At 43.5% G+C, this 19,658-nt stretch overlaps 1 protein-coding gene across 2 annotated transcripts in view; it reads left to right on the top strand.

Moving 5' to 3' along the window:
• Positions 1 to 19,658, top strand: part of itga1 (integrin, alpha 1) — a 73,317-nt gene that overhangs the window by 46,595 nt on the left and 7,064 nt on the right. The window contains exons 5-24 of one of the 2 annotated variants that reach the window (XM_036977634.1): positions 63 to 177; positions 1,282 to 1,409; positions 2,293 to 2,441; positions 2,590 to 2,740; positions 3,238 to 3,412; positions 3,763 to 3,836; positions 6,243 to 6,387; positions 7,373 to 7,515; positions 7,979 to 8,122; positions 8,473 to 8,733; positions 9,025 to 9,155; positions 10,285 to 10,460; positions 10,712 to 10,857; positions 12,817 to 12,924; positions 14,335 to 14,411; positions 14,588 to 14,714; positions 17,149 to 17,229; positions 19,006 to 19,082; positions 19,198 to 19,287; positions 19,424 to 19,532. In XM_036977634.1, the coding sequence (XP_036833529.1) occupies positions 63 to 177; positions 1,282 to 1,409; positions 2,293 to 2,441; positions 2,590 to 2,740; positions 3,238 to 3,412; positions 3,763 to 3,836; positions 6,243 to 6,387; positions 7,373 to 7,515; positions 7,979 to 8,122; positions 8,473 to 8,733; positions 9,025 to 9,155; positions 10,285 to 10,460; positions 10,712 to 10,857; positions 12,817 to 12,924; positions 14,335 to 14,411; positions 14,588 to 14,714; positions 17,149 to 17,229; positions 19,006 to 19,082; positions 19,198 to 19,287; positions 19,424 to 19,532 (2,607 nt within the window). The remainder of the gene's footprint in view (positions 1 to 62; positions 178 to 1,281; positions 1,410 to 2,292; positions 2,442 to 2,589; positions 2,741 to 3,237; positions 3,413 to 3,762; positions 3,837 to 6,242; positions 6,388 to 7,372; positions 7,516 to 7,978; positions 8,123 to 8,472; positions 8,734 to 9,024; positions 9,156 to 10,284; positions 10,461 to 10,711; positions 10,858 to 12,816; positions 12,925 to 14,334; positions 14,412 to 14,587; positions 14,715 to 17,148; positions 17,230 to 19,005; positions 19,083 to 19,197; positions 19,288 to 19,423; positions 19,533 to 19,658) is intronic. The other variant, XM_036977635.1, reaches the window with a different exon arrangement.

The following is a 19,658-nucleotide window of genomic DNA, read 5'->3' on the forward strand; positions in this document are numbered from 1 at the left end:
AGATTCCGCCGTGACGCGCGCGTGTGTGTGTGTGTGTGTGTGTGTGTACTATTTTCGTCCAGGCTTGTGGTCCCCAGTACGGCTACATGTGTGGTCAGCAGACGTACATCTCTGGGGTATGTACCAACGTCAGCTCAACCTTCCAGGTACTCAACTCCATCGCCCCGGCCGTGCAAGGTACAGGACAACAAAACACACACACACACACACACCGAGAACTACAGTCAGACCAGTGCTGCATGATCCCTCACCTTGGTGTTCCTTTTACATCCTACCCCAGACAGACCAGAGCAGAGCTTTCTCGCTCTACACCCCCCCCCCCCCCAACCCATTCCTCTCTTCACCCCCTAACCAACCAACCCCTTGAGCCACGTGGCCCAGAGAGAAACATCGCTTGTGTACATAAGAGCATTCCACTGAGTGTAAACTACTCTCCAGTCTCTTGCTGCCATGCATGCCCAAGTTAGGACAGATTTTGAGAGAGACTTGTCATCGCTGTCTTAACACTGCACATTGACAGCAAGAAGCCCAAACAGATATAATATTTGACTAAAACATAATCATTTCAAACCTTGTATACGATCACATTACAGTATGTCTCTCTATTATGTGTGTGTGGGGGGGGGGGATACTTTGGAACAGATTTCCAGAAGTACAATCACTTGGAGCTGATTTGCTGGTGTTTTTATGGTATTTTATGTCCAACAAGAAGAACAAAAATTTGGTCAGAAAACTTTGGGGGGCCAAGTAAAATCACCCCGCAAGGCCACCAGTTGGGGAAACCCTGGTGTGGACTATTAAACCTCAGTATAGATGAGATACAGCTTTCCACCTCTGTGTAGTCTCACTCTCAGACACTGTATTAGACATGCATTCTAAGCACATTATAGTGTAGTCTGTGGCTGAGTTCCGATATCCATTCTGGCATACTGTACCACTTAGAATGCATGTCCAATAGAATGCATGTCTCCTCTGCTTCCTTCTCAGTAGTAGTCTAAAGTTTTTTTTTACAAGACTCAAGAGGGACTACTGTAGATGGGAGAGCTTCTGGGTATTGTAGTGTTCTCCCTCTATTCACCTCTCTCCACTGCACAAACCAACTGTTTAATGCATTTATTGTATAAAAACTGTTGGCAACTGTGGCTTTAACAGTTTAAACATTGACGTACAAAACACGTCTGTTTCCCCAAATAAATTCTACATTGCGTGTAGTGTGTGATATGTTGGTTGTGTTACACAGATCATAACGGCCACATTATTTGAATCCTTCTTGTATTCCAGAGTGTGCCAAGGAGCTTGACATTGTCATGGTGCTTGACGGCTCCAATAGTATATGGCCATGGAACAGCATCATTGAGTTCCTGGTCAAGTTTCTGAAAAATATCGAAATTGGACCTAAACTGTCCCAGGTGATTTCTCCTTTCTGTATACTAGTGGGGGAAAAAAATGGGTAACACTTTAGATGACGGGTACCTGTCGAAGAACCCCGTAGAAGGACCCTTTATGGTTCCAGCCTGGTGAAACAGTTTCGCCAAAGGACCCTTTAAGAACACAGTATCAACTCTGGGACATGACTGAGAGAGGGACAGAAGGGAGTGACGGGATAGAGAAAAGAGGAGGGACACGGAATAGAAAGATGACAGCAGCAATCAACTGCAATTCGCTGTCTTTTAATTATGTAACAGCACAATATAATAATAATAATAATACCTCGTTGCCTTGCCTTTTGAGATACGTGCATATACGATGATCATCTATTCATTACAGTCTCAGAACCACTGTTAAATCATCACTCATACTGTTATTAGTTTAAAAGTCCAAGGGCATTATGTGTTAAATAAAGGTTACTTAAAAATGTTTTTATGTGAATGGGGAGTCCCTTTTTTAGAATACCCCTGGAGAGGAGCTGGTTCACAGTGGTTTAGCTTAATGGTGAAATTACAGTTTTCCTCTGTGCTGCACTGGAAAATATTGTCCTACAAAGTTCTCCCTTTATAGATCCCATATTCCATAGCCGGATAAGTACCCATGCGTGCTATATAAAGAGAATGACATCACACTAGACTCACCAGACCAAACCACATAGCCTTCTTTACCAGACTGTCTCGGAGTGTTGAAGTGTTGGGAGTATTGCCACGGGATGGGACAGTGAGAAAAGAGGGAACTGGAGAGAAGGGCAGAGAGTGAGATGAGGGTAAAGGAGTTTAAAGGGAAGAGGGCGAGTGAGATGAGGGCGTATTTGTACGTTCGAATGAGTGTCGGTCTGTCTGAATCCCGCCTTTTTTGTTCCAGGTGGGCATTGTGTCGTATGGAGAGCAAGTCATTCACAATGTGAACCTCAGCCAGTTTAATAACACTCTATCCCTGCTGGGAAAAGTGATGAATCTTGAACAGCAGCAGGGTGTCAGGACCATGACCTTCCTGGGTATCGACACGGCAAGGTGCAGTACAAGAGTCTGGTCCTGCTCAATTTACAAAAAATGTACTTAATTTAATTGAGTTCAGTTGAATTTACTGTTCCACTCAGTTAAGTGTGTCTATTTCTCGTACAATGTGTGAAGTGAGTTAAAAATGATTTATGATTTTCAGGAAAGAGGCCTTCACCGTGGAGCGAGGGGCGCGGCCCGGGGTCAAGAAGGTCATGATAATCGTGACGGACGGAGAGTCACATGACTCTCATAACCTCAAAAATGTCACCGCAGAATGCGAGAAAGACGACATTGAGAGGTTCGGTATTGCAGTGAGTATACGACCATCAAAACCATGAAACCTCAATATTAATACCTCAAATAGCCTCACCACAGTAAAAGCTGTAACATACCTTTTAGTCAGGACAAGATCACAGTCACAGCCCTAACAGACCTCAAATAAACACACCGTCTCTCACGTAGTTTAGATGGTTTGGTATGAGGGTTGCAAAATCCCGGGAACTTTCCAAGAATTCTCAGATTTTCCAGAAATCCTGGTTAGAGGCTTCTATGAATCAGGAGAGAATAAACAGTACGGGAATCCTCCAACTAGGGGTCTGCAACTGGGAATCTTCCAGCCCAGGCAGGCCAAGAGTTATGGGTTCAAATCCTGTTCCCTACATGGACCACATTCTGTATATAGAGGACTGTTTTTCAGACTTGATATCGTCGTTGCGAATACGAATCTGTTCTTAGTTGACTTGCCTGTATAAATAATGGTTAGTTAAATAAATCACAGAAAAAAACGACACTATTTGTTTCCCTTCAGGTGCTTGGTGATTACAACAGGAACAACAGAAGCATCACTGAGGTGAAAAAGTTCATTGAGGAGATCAAGAACATCTCCAGCGATCCTGTGGGAGATCACTTCTTCAACGTGTCCGACGAGTTTGCCTTGCTCACCATCGTAGACGCTCTGGGAAGCAGGATCTTTGCCTTGGAAGGTAGGCTGAGCTACTTTCTTCTAGTTAAATCGCGACCACATGCTTTGTGCTACTTTGATCTCAGCGACAACGGTGGCCAAGGGCGGGTTCTTCTCTGGAGCTGTGCTCGAGTTCTTCTCTACGTAGTGGAATAAAGAGAGATGAGATTGTGTTTTATTCATCCCCAAGGGGGAAGTGAGTTATCATCCAAACAGCCACACAGTCGTACAATTTAGAAACAGTAACGACATTAAAAACAGTCCGCAGACAGTTCCAATGAAAATGGATCAGTGAGAGTGATCGTATCGTCATGTGATCGTATCGTCATGTGATCGTATAGTAATTGATCCATGTGAATGTCCTTTCCACAGCAACGTCAGGTAACTACACCTCGTCGTTTGAGATGGAGATGTCCCAGGCAGGATTTAGTGCCCACACCTCTAAGGTGAGTCCACATTGCCTACTGTTGTTTCCTTCTACTCCTGGGACGTATTCATTACGCCGATTCTGTTGCAAAACGTTTCTTAAATGGAGGCAAACTGAAGGGAGGAGGGACCTACATACATTTGTCCAATAGAGACTCTTGTTTTGCTCTGCTCGCTTCTGTTTGGCTCTTAAACGGTTTTCGTAATAAATACACCCCTGCTTTCATTTCCCCTTTCCCCTTTCCAACTAACTCCTTCTACCCCTGCTTTCCACTGTCCTATACTGTTAAAAGAAACAGTTGGAAAATATGCAACTAGGCTTTCCCAACACCCAAGGGCAACTAATTGCATAAATCTATCAAATTTTTATGTTTCAAAATACTCTCTTTTAATAGTGTACTCCCACTGTCCTAGCCCACTGGGCTAAAGGGTGCAGCACATTGCCGCGGGGATCGGTTTATAGGATATCACGTTTGTGAATCTGTGACTGCATGCTGATCGGCCCCAGTCAGATACAGAACAGAACGACGGTGGGTGTTGCGTTATTCACTTGGCACAGACATCACTTCAACGTCTATTTCACGTTAGTCCAACGTTATTCCATTTAAATGAATTTTCATGGAAATGACGTGGGAAACAATATTGATTCGACCGGTGTGTGGCCAGTGAGATCTTTCATTTACCATCTTGTCTATCCCTGTGCTGGTTCACCATGATCCAACTAAAGAGGTACCCTCTGTCCTCTCTTTCCTCTCCTCTCTCAGCCCAGAGATATCTGTGCTGTGGGGGAGAGGAGAACTAACAAGAGATGCCTTTTCCGTGAGAGGATGTTCACTTTGAACAAACAAAAACCTTTTTTTTTCTCCTTCTCCCAAACCTTATGTGCATTCATCAGGCATTTCCCCTCTGTCGATGAGTTGGAGTGAATGTGCGCTACACTCTTACAAAAAAAAAGGTTCCAAAAGGGTTATTCGGTTCTCCCCATAGGAGAACCCTTTTTGGTGGAAAGGGTTCTACCTGGAACCAAAAGGGTTCTACCTAAACTTTTGGTTTCACCTCATTTTTACATTCTGTCATGAAGAACACATGTTCAGCTTAATAAAAAGTTTTCCCATCTCAAAAGGTCAAATAAAATAAAAATGACTATAGTAAGTGCATGTTAACTGCCAAATAAAGTAACAAGGTTGACTGTAAAATGGTTGACAATTTGTTCTTAAATCAGCCAAAACTCCCATTGTGACAGTGCTAATGGAAGCGTTTTGTGGGCAACAGAGGGTGACAATTGAATGCAAAAAAACGTAATTGTTAAAACATTCGTAGCCTGTATCTATGGCCAACAGGGTTGACATGTTCTTTTCAACCCGCTCAGTTTTCCACCACAAAACACCAGCTCACCTGCTTTTACTGAATTGACTATTAGATGTTCACTGTTTCTTTTGAAAAAACATTTTTTTTAAGGAATAGTTTCACCATATTAAAACAAATGGACCCAAAAGGCACTTATTTCGTGGAATGACCCAGTTCCGTCTTGTGAAATACTTTACCCTGTCCTGTCTTCCTGTATTCATGAAACGGGGTTCTGTGGGGGAAATGGCTACTTGACACTGCAATGCATTCAGACTTGATATCGTCGTTGCGAACATGAATCTGTTCTTAGTTGACTTGCCTGCATTGTGACACTGGTCTGTTCAGCCTTCACTCGAATGAGCATTTCCACTTCCTGGGGGGGGGGGGGGGGGGGGGGTCTCTTCCTGTTTCCTGTGCTGTAGCATAATTGTCCCAAAGAGTTGGATGGAGGCCCTTAATGTCACTGCCCATGCTGTCACAGAAGACGACATTACAAAGACAGCAGATTAGATTTCTAGTATCTCTATGAGCTGTTGTCTCATCTGACTCTTTAATTTTTTTATGTGTGCTTTGTTGTATTAGGAACAATGTGCTCTTGTCCGGACCTGCTTTTTTTCGTCCCTCTCTCTCTCTCTCTCCCTCCCTCTCTACCGCACCTGCTGTCTCGACCTCTGAATGCTCGGCTATGAAAAGCCCACTGACATTTACTCCTGAGGTGCTGACCTCTGGCACAGCCAGAAGAGGACTGGCCATCACTCAGAGCCTGGTTCCTCTCTAGGTTTCTTCCTAGGTTCCTGCCACTGTGCTTCTACATCAGCATTTCTTGCTATTTGGGGTTTCAGGCAGGGTTTCTCTATGAGCTCTTTGTGACATCTGCTGATGTAAAAAAGGGCTTTGTAAATACATGTTATTATAGTCCTTAATACAAAATGATGTCTGTCACAGGTGTGTAGGTTTGGAAAAACAGGATTATTGAGAAGACTGATACTGTACATATTGTTGTACTCACATGGCTGAGGGAAATGTATTTTATAGTTGTTAAATACAATTCATTCATTCATTCATTCATTCATTCAAAGGAGGGTGTGATGCTGGGAGCAGTGGGAGCGTATGAGTGGAACGGGACAGTAGTGATGCACACAGACCAGGGTACCATGGTTCCCCTAAACGCAGACTTCCATGACCCCCTGGACGAGAGGAAGGAGAGCCTGGCGGGGTATGTGGGTAAGTACAAACGACACACACACACAGCCTGGTGGGGTACGTGGGTAAAGTCCAGGCCCGACCAGACAAACCACCCGCATGGATGACACTGTATTTATTTACCTTTTTAAACCTTTATTTAACCATACATGGCTGTTTTATGACGTTGAATTCCTGCCCTGTCCTCTGTTGCTGTGTGTAAGTCTAGACCTACTGTTTTATATGAGCCACTCCACGCATGGCATTTGAATTGAAGACAGTTAAGAAGAACAGCTTCTTATTTAGATTACGGTAGAATGACAACCTGTACAATAACAACCTGCAATGACACTTTGGAAACTGGACAGTGGGCTAAGTCCTTAGTGCCTTCCAGCTCCTGTATAAACAGCCCAGGGTAGCATGGTGGACTACCAGCCCCATTACTCTACAGTAGACAGAAACATGGTCTACGTCCCAACTAGTACCCTATTCCCTCTATACTGCACTTCTTTTTTGACCAGGGCCCGTAGGGCTCTAGTTAAGAGTAGTGCACTATATAGGGAATTGGGTGCCATTTGGGACGCAGATATGCTTATACTCCAACTGAAATAACAGACCCGCAGGGCTTACAGTACTACCTTTTACGGGCTGTAGGGAAGACGCTGTGTGGGATTAGAGAATAATGTTATTTAAAAAAGGTGTCACGGAGAACAATCTGGGTGGCTGTTCGTCTCAGACCGGGCGAACACAAACACTGAGTGTGTCTGACATATCAACTGTCTGTTGTATAGTGTTCTTCAGAAAAACTAACCACACACACACACACTCATGCAGGCACACGCGCGCACACACACACCTCTCTGTTCTCTGGTGTTTTACTGCTTCCTCTTAACACTGAGACTAAACTAAACTAATGCCAGGAGACCAATGTACTCAAATAACCCTCTAATAGAGACTCTGTGTCCTTATGCTGTGTGTGTGTGTGTGTGTGTGTGTGTGTGTGTGTATATATCTGCCCACTGTGCAGGTTATGATGTGCAGTCGGCATCAACCCCTAATGGTGTATTATATATCACGGGGGCACCGCGGCACAACCACACAGGCAGAGTCATCGTGTACAAACTGGATGGGCAACACATCACAGTCACACAAGTGCTGAAAGGAGAGCAGGTGATCAATCCTCAAACCATCCGCCATCACGATGCGTTACAAGCAACATCTTTACGTTATGTACTGTAGTTGCTTTGTCAAACGCATGGGTTAATGTGGTTAGACACAGCGGGTGTGGGAAGAGACTATACGTTTTTTTTTTTTTAACCAATACAACAAAAAATAGTTTTAGGACATCTTTGGTATGCATTAGATAGAAATGAGATACTGCAAAGTGAGCGGAAAATAATGTATTCTAATTTCTGGAATTCACAAGAGTTCACTTATGTCAAGGCATTAGATCACGCAGTATTTCTACTTAATTTTGAGCATGGAATTGAGAAGAGGCTAAGTAAAGGTTTATATTAAAGCATGTATTTGGACTTACGGTTGAGTGGTTATAATGTCGTTTGACCCATGGACTATATAATCCAGGATTAGAAGTTCCACGCCCGTTCTATGGATCCTGTCTGTCTCCTTGTAGATTGGCTCCTACTTTGGCAGCGTTCTCCAGACGGTGGATGTTGACCAGGACTCGTACACAGACATCCTGTTGGTGGGAGCTCCTATGTACATGGGCCCAGAGAGGGAGGAACAGGGACAGGTGTACGTCTTCAAACTCAATGAGGTGTGTGGTGCACTGTGTGTGTCTTTGACCTGTCATCGTAAATTAAGTTCAATGAAAAATGCATTTCCGTGAAGGTTAATAAGTGAATGTAACTATCTAGTTGGAAATCAGACTTCGGGGATGTTTGTCTGATACAATACAAAGTCATTATAAAAAAATATGGCTTTGGATTAGAACAAGGGTCTGATAATGCTCAAACATTTGTCTCCCCCCCTTGCTTCCTTCTTTTTCTCTCTCTCTCTCTCTCTCTCTCTCTCTCCTTCTCTCTCTCTCTCTCCTTCTCTCTCTCGCTCTCCTTCTCTCTCTCTCCTTCTCTCTCTCTCCTTCTCTCCATCACCCTACACCTCCAGAAGGGCATGTTTGAGCACCAGGCCACGCTCAAGCCGGACAACCAGACGTGTTGTACCTCGGCCCACTCCCATGGCTGCACCAACGTTCGCAAGAATGACCCGTGTGGCGCCCGTTTCGGCACCGCCATCGCCGAGGTCAGCGACCTGGACCTGGACGGGAACCGGGACGTGGCCATCGGGGCACCGTTCGAGAATGACCACAGAGGAGCCGTCTACATCTACCACGGAGCCAAGAAGACAATCAAGGAGAAATACGTCCAGGTGAAGAAAGAAAAGACCAGGTGGTCAGGCTGTTCCCCGTCTGTGGAGTCTGGTGTCACCAGAAGTCAAAGGCCGGGCTCATTCTAATGGCAGGAATGGAATGAATGGAACACATGTGAACCATATCCTCAGATTTCTCCCTCCACCAGCCACCACTGGTCCTCATCTGTAATCAATGTGTGGGATAGGGGTTTGTGGATGGACACTCTGCAGTAGATATGCAGTTACAGTAGATACCGTGGAAGTATTCCTGTTCGACCTCTGAATGTGTGTGTGCTGGTGTGGTTTCAGCGTATCCCAGGTCCTGGAGACGGGGTGAAGACTAAGTTCTTTGGCCAGTCAATCCATGGAGTCATGGACCTGAACGGAGATGGAATCATAGACGTTACCATCGGAGGTCTGGGAGGTGCTTCTCTGTTCTGGTGAGTGTTCAGTGCCTCTGCGTTTAGAGTCAAAACATAAAATTCATGCCGCGCATGTAAGCAGGAACACACACACTCACTCTAGCACTCCACTTGAACTATTAGTAATAGCAGTAACCTCATATCATCTCCCACAACTGTATTATTATATCTTTAGCTCATCTATCAAAGACTGTCACTCTGGTTTACACAGCTGTGTCCCTCTCGGGATTTGAACCAACAACCCCCTCCTCTCTATGTTCAAACCCCCTGGCCCTCCTCTCCTCATAGAGTTCATGGAGCTGAACCCTCTTCACTCCTTTCCTCCCATCTCATATAACGGAGTTGAGCTCTCTACACACCACAGGGCCCCCATCCAGGGATCCCTCACACCCACTCAGTTTCTGCTGGAACGAGCCTAGCTGACCGGGGCCGACCAGGGCTGTGTGAAAAACTCCAAATCCCAGCAGGCAAAGATTTTAAAACATGATTTGGCAGCTCTTCCTCCTCTCTTGGACCTCTGCTTAACAGAGCGGGGCTGTAGACTGTTGGAGAGTCACTCCCTAATTCCAGAGCGTCCATGGCAGTGGACGCTAACTGTGGCGCTAACAGTTTGATACTGCAGCTGTAGAACTCAGTTACGCCACGGAAACCAGTGACCTCCGTCATAATGGATTCCTTTGTAGAGCTGCCATGGGCCCGCGATGTGGTTTAGAGCGCGGTCGCAAACCTCTTTTCATGGAAGACATAAATAATGTGCTTCATATGATCTATTTGGGGGTTACTTATTAAAAGGAACGGAAGCAGTTTTCCTTTTTTGGAAACGTGTATTAATTAAGTTTAATTCACAGGTCATTCACTTTTGTAACTTGAATGTGCCAGTTCCATGTGCTAATGCCGTGTTCAAAACAACTGGGAACTGGGAAATCTCCAACTTCAGTGCGTTCAAAACAACTGGGAACTAGGAGAAAAATGTGCACCGACTGGGATAAATCGATTTGACCGGTCATCCAACTCGGAATTCCAAGTCGGGAACTCGGGCCTCTTTCTAGAGCTCTGACTTTCCGACCTGAAGATCACTGACGTCATTATGTTTCCCGAGTTCCCAGTTATTTTTGAACGCTGCATAAATCTGGTGTTTGTCATCCAGGTCCAAGGATGTGGCTGAGCTTTATGCCAACATGACCTTTGACCCGAGCAAGATCAACCTACAGCAGCCGTCTAAAGGCTGCATGTTGGGCGGGAGGGAAACTGTGTGTGTGAAGACCAGGGTCTGCTTTAGCTACAGCGTCAAGTCTGAGAAGGATGACGCTAACTCGGGCACAGGTGAGAGTCTGATCAACCCTTTTCCTTTCATACAGTATGCTAACATGTTTACAGTGTAAACCTCCTTCAATAATATGCAGAGAATTAAAGCGGACTCTCGATAAGAACAGTAAAAAGGAGTAAAATAGAAAGCTTTCATTTTGAGGTTGCTGTAGCTAACCCTAACCAGGATTTATAGAAAAACTAGGCATTTTGGGAAAGTTGCTGGAGTTTTGCAACCCTAATCATGACTGGTGTTTGTTGTGTTTCAGCCATTAAGTACAGCCTGACGCTGGACTCTCTGAGGGCGAAGTCGAGGGCTGCGTTTGTCAACATAGACGAGAAAAGTGAGAGGAAGGCCCAGGCCACCGCCAAGATCATAGACAATCTGTGTGTGGAGCATTTATTTGCCATGAAGGCAAGTAAATCCTTCCTCACCCAGCCTGGTCCACATGGAGAGAGAGAGAGGCAGAAGGGAGTCTGGGCGGAGATAGAGAGAGAAAGACAACAGAGACAGTGTGGGCGTGTAATGTAAAAGTCTAGTAACCCAAAGGTTGTGTGTTCGAGTCACATCACAGACAACTTTAGTATTTTAGCTAGTAGGCAACTTTGCAAATACTTACTACTTTTAGCTACTTAGCATGTTAGCTAATCCTTTCCCTAACCCCTAACCCTAATCCCTAGCCTAGCTAATGTTAGCCACCAAGCTAACGTTAACCACAACAATTTGGAACATATCATACGTTTTGCAAATTCATAACATATCATACAAATTGTAATTCGTAACATATTATACGAAATGGTGGGAGACAGTTTACATTTACTATGTTACGTCTATCCCTGAGTCCAGGTTAGGCAGGAACGCTCTTAACATGAAAGCGGAGAAATATCTCCCTCCCTTGATCAAAGGGAAAACAACCACTTTCACAAAAGGCCCATTACTGTACATACAAACATTTCAGCTTAAAAGTGGCCTAAAAATATATTCACTTTACATTGATTGTTAATTGTTCTATTGGTTGTTTTGTATCAGATAGTTGTACATTATACGGTTTTAGTGAGGAGGCCAGATGAAAAGAAGAGAGCTTTTAAATGACAGAAGACCTTGACTGTAATGGGAACCAGAACCAGCGCTTTACTGATCAAAGCAATGTGAAGAGAATGACTATTAAACTACCAGCAGGACCTCTGAGAGAGAGAGAGAGGTGAAGAGAGAGAGGTAGGGAGAGGAGGCGATGGAGGGGAGAGAGAGACGAAGAGAGGGAGAGCGGGTGAGAGATAAGCGTAAGAGGGAGGGAGAGAAATAGGAGAAAGAGAAACCGGATGAGATAGAGGGAGAGCGGCACGTTGGAGAGAGACGGGTAGAGAGGCATATTTGAGAGAGGAGAGGAGTTTGAAAGAGAGACAAAAGAAAAGAGAGAGAGAATGAGGGAGAGCTGGTGGATGGTTGGAGGGTTCTGATAGAATTACAGGAAATGAAAACTCTCCGCTGTCAGGAAGGGGGTTAAAATGTTTTGAATGCAAGTTGTTGGGGGGGGGGGGGGGGGGGGTCCCCCCAACAACATTTCACTTAGGGCCACCCAAAAGGCTAGGGCCAGCTCTGACTGTATATGTGGGTATGGATGTGGGTACACAGACCTGCTAGTCTACTGCGGCCCGTCATGATGAGTTCAGATTTTTGGTGGCCCCCACCCCCATCAAAGTTGCCCATCCCTGCTCTAGTGCATACAGTATCTTCAGTGGAGGAGGAGAGAGAGTGTAGAGTGACACACACACTGCGTTCGATTAGATTTTTAGCAGCCGGTGAAGGGCAGGAGGTACGTTTGTAAATGAATTTGATCAAGCAACGTTGCCTCTTGTTTCCTTCTTGATGAATACATAAACCAAAAAATATTTAGTTGTTTCTCTGTAATACTAGCCACCTAGCAATTGGATGAAGTTAGCTTTAGCTAGCCAGATAGATAGGCTCCCAATCTCCCAACCTCATAACTAGCCACCAAGCCATTTCAGGCTATCGCTCAAGTTAGATTAGCTTGTCTAACTATCTTAGCTGACATGCCTGCTGGAAATGTTGCTAAACTTTAGAAATTATAATTAAAATGACAGTTGAACAGATATAAAGAGGTATACTTAGATAACCTATGCAGAGAAATAGACATATATATTATTTTTTTTTACATAGAATGAGGCATAACAATTATGTCTCTAGCTTACAGGTAAAGCTGTTTCAGATGTTTGAAAAATGCCAAATTATCCCTGATTCTCCAACCACCACCCCTCCCTCCTCACCTACATCACGCCCCGCTCTAAAATAAATGGTGCATGATGCCCCTGGATACATTGTACATGTATTTACATTAGCCCCTCCTCCCTTTAGGCTAAATTGGACTTCAGAGACCCAATCATGGTCTCCCTAGAGTTTGGCCTGGCTGAGGACACGGGTCCCGTCCTGGATGGAGATCTACCAACGTCACTTAACAAAACGGTAAAATAAACCACACTGCGCCAGATTTAACACACACACACACACACACACACACCAGTAACTTTTGGCTTGCCATGAATTTTGTATACCTTGGCTTGCTTCCCTCTGTAGCCACTAGAGGCCCTCACTGGCTAACATGTGTGCACACATTGATTTCCTACCTTACTGATTGGATTATACCTCAGCTATCACACAATACAGTGGTGAATATGCAATGTGTGAGCAGAGAAGTCAGTAATCAGTACTTTACACAGTCATGCAGTCATGCTCTCTGCAGCACTTATCATCAGCAACAGCTGTCCTCCATCCTTCACTAGTTCATATAAGAGGCTTATGAGCTTTAAAACACTGACAGGCAGTTGTCCTGTTTCCATAGTGGCACTCCCACACACACATAGTTCTTATGAGCTATTTGCCAGACGGACGGAGAGCCGAAACATGTGGCTGGAGAATAACGCAGTGGTAGAACAGGGATTCCTTGAAGCCTCAAATTCCTCAACACACGACAGAGTGCGATGACATCCAAGTTACATGTCTGTTTATTAAAGTGTTCAGTGGTTCTCAGAACTGAGTTCTCATGCTATCAAACACACCGCACCACTCTCAGTACAACCAGAGAGGAAGCGGCGAAGTGAGAGGGTCCACTCCCGTCAACATCTGTCCACACAGGAATACAGCGATAAGCTGACCGATAAGCTGACCGATAAGCTGACCGATAAGCTGACCGATAAGCTGACCAATAAACTGACCGATAAGCTGACCGATAAGCTGACCGATAAGCTGACCACTTGCCTTCCCGTTTTTGGGACGACTCCTATTATTAGGGCGGAGACAATACCATCTCGTCAACCACAGGAGGTTGGTGGCACCTTAATTAGGGAGGACGGGCTCGTGGTATGACTGGAGCGAAATGAGTTTCCATGTGTTTGATGCCATTCCATTCGCTCCTTTCCAGACATTTTTATGAACCGTCCTCCCCTCAGCAGCCTCCACTGTTATATACAGTGTTTCTGGTACAACATGCTACTCAGGGTCACGGAGGATGCTCTTCTGTTACACTAGAGGAGTGTGCCCTCACTATACAGTAACAGGACATGGTGTTGGAACAAATACACAAGTACATACACACACACACACACACACACACACACAGTTATCACACGAAAGCGCTACGTTTTCCCTAAGACATTGTATAAAATCCCAGATTGTCATTCTTGGGAGCAGACACTTGATCTTGATCAAATGTTAGGAATGCATTTCACTATTTCAGTCAAAAGCAAACAAGAACAGAGACAATTCACTGTCTCTTGATGCAACTACTAAGCAAGTGAATTTGTTTTTGACTGCTTTCTTGCTAGTTCTGTCTTGTACATGTTTTGTATTTCTTGTAACCATGCACATGTCATTCAGATTCCTTTGGTGGACTGTGGGACCGATGACAAGTGCATAGCTGACCTATCGCTGAAGGCTGTGCCAAGTATACAAAGGTATTATCACAATGATTGTATTCCTTCAGTCCATCAAACTGTCAACAGTTATGTGACAGTTCAGTAGCAGTTATGTTGCCCTTGAATTGTACTTTGGCGCCCCCTTGTGTTACTTCAGTTGAAATGCCCAAATTACATTTACCCTGCTACAGTAGTAACTTTCCTATTCTTTGCAGTCTTGTGATCAAAGCGAACAAGGAGAAGTTCCACGTTCTGATCACCACTAGAAACAGCAAAGACAATGCGTACAACACCAAAGTGATGCTGAGCTTTACTGAAAACATAAACTACGTCAAGGTCGAGGTGAGGTTCCTCGCTGTCTTCATAACAGTTTCTATATATGTATATATATATAGATATATATATACACACACACATATATATACAGTGCCTTGCGAAAGTATTCGGCCCCCTTGAACTTTGCGACCTTTTGCCACATTTCAGGCTTCAAACATAAAGATATAAAACTGTCTTTTTTTGTGAAGAATCAACAACAAGTGGGACACAATCATGAAGTGGAACGACATTTATTGGATATTTCAAACTTTTTTAACAAATCAAAAACTGAAAAATTGGGCGTGCAAAATTATTCAGCCCCTTTACTTTCAGTGCAGCAAACTCTCTCCAGAAGTTCAGTGAGGATCTCTGAATGATCCAATGTTGACCTAAATCACTAATGATGATAAATACAATCCACCTGTGTGTAATCAAGTCTCCGTATAAATGCACCTGCACTGTGATAGTCTCAGAGGTCCGTTAAAAGCGCAGAGAGCATCATGAAGAACAAGGAACACACCAGGCAGGTCCGAGATACTGTTGTGAAGAAGTTTAAAGACGGATTTGGATACAAAAAGATTTCCCAAGCGTTAAACATCCCAAGGAGCACTGTGCAAGCGATAATATTGAAATGGAAGGAGTATCAGACCACTGCAAATCTACCAAGACCTGGCCGTCCCTCTAAACTTTCAGCTCATACAAGGAGAAGACTGATCAGAGATGCAGCCAAGAGGCCCATGATCACTCTGGATGAACTGCAGAGATCTACAGCTGAGGTGGGAGACTCTGTCCATAGGACAACAATCAGTCGTATATTGCACAAATCTGGCCTTTATGGAAGAGTGGCAAGAAGAAAGCCATTTCTTAAAGATATCCATAAAAAGTGTTGTTTAAAGTTTGCCACAAGCCACCTGGGAGACACACCAAACATGTGGAAGAAGGTGCTCTGGTCAGATGAAACCAAAATTGAACTTTTTGGCAACAATGCAAAACGTTATGTTTGGCGTAAAAGCAACACAGCTCATCACCCTGAACACCCTATCCCCACTGTCAAACATGGTGGTGGCAGCATCATGGTTTGGGCCAGCTTTTCTTCAGCAGGGACAGGGAAGATGGTTAAAATTGATGGGAAGATGGATGGAGCCAAATACAGGACCATTCTGGAAGAAAACCTGATGGAGTCTGCAAAAGACCTGAGACTGGGACGGAGATTTGTCTTCCAACAAGACAATGATCCAAAACATAAAGCAAAATCTACAATGGAATGGTTCAAAAATAAACATATCCAGGTGTTAGAATGGCCAAGTCAAAGTCCAGACCTGAATCCAATCGAGAATCTGTGGAAAGAACTGAAAACTGCTGTTCACAAATGCTCTCCATCCAACCTCACTGAGCTCGAGCTGTTTTGCAAGGAGGAATGGGAAAAAATTTCAGTCTCTCGATGTGCAAAACTGATAGAGACATACCCCAAGCGACTTACAGCTGTAATCGCAGCAAAAGGTGGCGCTACAAAGTATTAACTTAAGGGGGCTGAATAATTTTGCATGCCCAATTTTTCAGTTTTTGATTTGTTAAAAAAGTTTGAAATATCCAATAAATGTCGTTCCACTTCATGATTGTGTCCCACTTGTTGTCGATTCTTCACAAAAAAAATACAGTTTTACATCTTTATGTTTGAAGCCTGAAATGTGGCAAAAGGTCGCAAAGTTCAAGGGGGCCGAATACTTTCACAAGGCACTGTGTGTGTATATATATATATATATATATATATATATATATATATTCACCTTTATTTAACCAGGTAGGCTAGTTGAGAACAAGTTCTCATTTGCAACTGCGATCTGGCCAAGATATAGCATAGCAGTTCGACACATACAACAACACAGAGTTACACATGGAATAAACAGTAAGTCTATATACAGTGAGTGCAAATGAGGTAAGATAAGGGAGTTTAGGCAATAAATAGGCCATGGTGGCAAAGTAATTACAATATAGCAATTAAACAGACAAATCACACTACAAGCAAAAGACTTAAAACAATAAAATGACAAGAGTAACTCGATCATTGCGTTTACTTGATAGCTACCTACACAAATAGCTAGCTAGAACAAAGTGTTAATAAGATACATTCATTAAAAAGATTAAAAGCAATACAAATAAGTGTGCAGAAGATGAATGTGCAAGTAGAGATACTGTGGGTGCAAAGGAGCAAGATAAATAAATAAATACAGGATGGGGATGAGGTAGTTGTATGGGCTGTTTACAGATGGGCTATGTACAGGTGCAGTGATCTGTGAGCTGCTCTGACAGCTGGTGCTTAAAGCTAGTGAGGGAGATATGAGTCTCCAGCTTCAGTGATTTTTGCAGTTCGTTCTACTTCTACTGTCTTGAACATCCAGATTTCATTTCACAGTCATAATTTCTGTCAGTATGTTTTGACATCTCTCCCTTTACTCCGCAGCCCAAAGAAAAAGACTGTAGTCTAAATAATACCAAAGTTGAGTGTGCTGTGGGATATCCATTCCTCAAAAGCAATGTAGAGGTAAGACGTTTCTTTATTATTATATATTTCTTTCTAAATATTTTAAATGTTTTATTTATTGATAAAAAAAATGTTGGGGGTAGATCAGCTTTAATATTGCAGATTGTAGCTTCCATCAATGTAATTGTCTACATCATTTCCAATCCTCCATATCTTGTTTTGTAAATATATAGTACCAGTCAAAAGTTTGGACACACCTACACATTCAAGGGTTTTTCTTTATTTTTACTATTTTCTACATTGTAGAATAATAGTGAAGACATGATAACTATTAAATAACAGATGGAATCATGTAGTAACCAAAAAGGTGTTAAACAAATCAAAATATATTTTTGGGATTCTTCAATGTAGACACCGTTTGTCTTGATGACAGCTTTGCACTCTCTTGGCATTCTCTCAACCAGCTTCATGAGGAAAGCTTTTCTAACAGTCTTGAAGGAGTTCCCACATATGCTAAGCACTTGTTGGCTACTTTTCCTTCACTCTGCAGTCCAACTCATCCTAAACCCTCTCAATTGGGTTGAGATCGAGTGATTGTGGAGGCCAGGTCACCTGATGCAGTATTCCATCACTCTCCTTCTTGGTGAAATAGCCATTACACAGCCTGGAGGTGTGCTGGGTCATTGTCCTGTTGAAAAACAAATGATAGTCCCACTAAGCGCAAACCAAATGGGATGGCGTATTGCTGCAGAATGCTGTGGTAGCAATGATGGTTAAGTGTGCCTTAAATTCTAAATAAATCACAGACAGTGTCACCAGCAAAGCACCCCCAAACCATCACACCTCCTCCTCCATGCTTCACGGTGGGAACCACACATGCGGAGATCATCCGTTCACCTACTCTGCATCTCACAAAGACACGGCGGTTGGAACCAAAAATCTGAAATTTTGACTCATCAGACCAAAGGACAGATTTCCACCGCTCTAATGCTCGTGTTTCTTGGCCCAAGCAAGTCTCTTCTTATTATTGGTGTCCTTTAGTAGTGGTTTCTTTGCAGCAATTCCACCATGAATGCCTGATTGACAGTCTCCTCTGAACAGTTGATGTTGAGATGTGTCTGTTACTTTTTATTTGGACTGAGCCTGGTAACTCTAATTAACGTATCCTCTGCAGCAGAGCTAACTCTGGGTCTTCCATTACTGTGGCGGTCCTCATGAGAGCCAGTTTCATCATAGCGCTTGACTGTTTTTGAAAAGTTCTGGAAATGTTCCACATTGACTGACCTTCATGTCTTAAAATAATGATGGACTGTTATTTCTCTTTGCTTATTTGAGCTGTTCTTGCCTTAATATGGACTTGGTCTTTTAGCAAATAGGGCTATCTTCTGTATACCACCCCGACCTGGTCAGAACACAACTGATTGGCTCAAACGCATTAAGAAGGAAAGAAATTCCACAAGTTAACTTTTAACAAGGCACACCTGTTAATTGAAATGCATGAAGCTGGTTGAGAGAATACCAGGAGTGTGCAAAGCTGTCATCAAGGCAGGGTGGCTACTTTGGAGAATCTCAAGTATAAAATAGATTTTTATTTGCATAACAATTTTGGTTACTACATGATTCCATGTGTGTTATTTCATAGTTTTGATGTCTTCACTATTATTCTACAATGTTGAAAATAGTAAAAAAATTAAGAAAAACCCTTGAATGAGTAGGTGTATCCAAACTTTTGACTGGGACTGTATATATAAGACAATCCTCGCAACATTTTGCAATACCATTAGACTCACTATGGACTTCAGGCCGCTGATGTGTCTGCTTGTTCTCTCTCTGCAGGAGGTCTTTAAGATCCTGTTTGAAGTCAACCCTGCACATATCTGGAAGGAAATTCAGATCAACGTAACTGCGACCAGGTACAGTAAGCCATGGTGTCACACTAAATCTAAACGACAACAGAAAATACATGAGCGATCAAAAGAAGTATCGTAATGTCAAAATTCAAATGCAATGGCTTTCCCCTTACTACAGTGACAGCGACGAAGTGAACAGCACCCTTTTTGATAACTCTGTGAAAATCTCCATCCCTGTGAAGTACGAGGCTGGACTTAGATTCACAGCGTGAGTACAGACAGCGCCTGCAACACATGCAGCGTGCATTCTTATTTGCACAGGTTCCCCCCCCCCCCCCCAAAAAAAAACGTTTGACCGTTTTCCAAATCTTTCCGTCTCCTTTCCTCATTCCTCCGTCTCTCAGTGACAGGCACATGAAGGAGGACCACATCATAGTGAAAGAGGGAGAGCAGCACCCCAGGGTCTTCAACGGCACCAGTGTGATAGGAGAAGAGGTCAAGATCAGCTACACGGTAAGACATGCGGCACCAGTCCAAAGTTTGGACACACCGATGCATTCCAGAGTTTTTCTTTATCGTTACTATGCCAGGAGTGGGCAAAGCTGTCATCAAGGCAAAAAGAAGAAATTTGAAGAATCT

The sequence above is a fragment of the Oncorhynchus mykiss genome, chromosome 5, assembly GCF_013265735.2.
Source record: "Oncorhynchus mykiss isolate Arlee chromosome 5, USDA_OmykA_1.1, whole genome shotgun sequence".
Taxonomy (NCBI): Eukaryota; Metazoa; Chordata; class Actinopteri; order Salmoniformes; family Salmonidae; genus Oncorhynchus; species Oncorhynchus mykiss.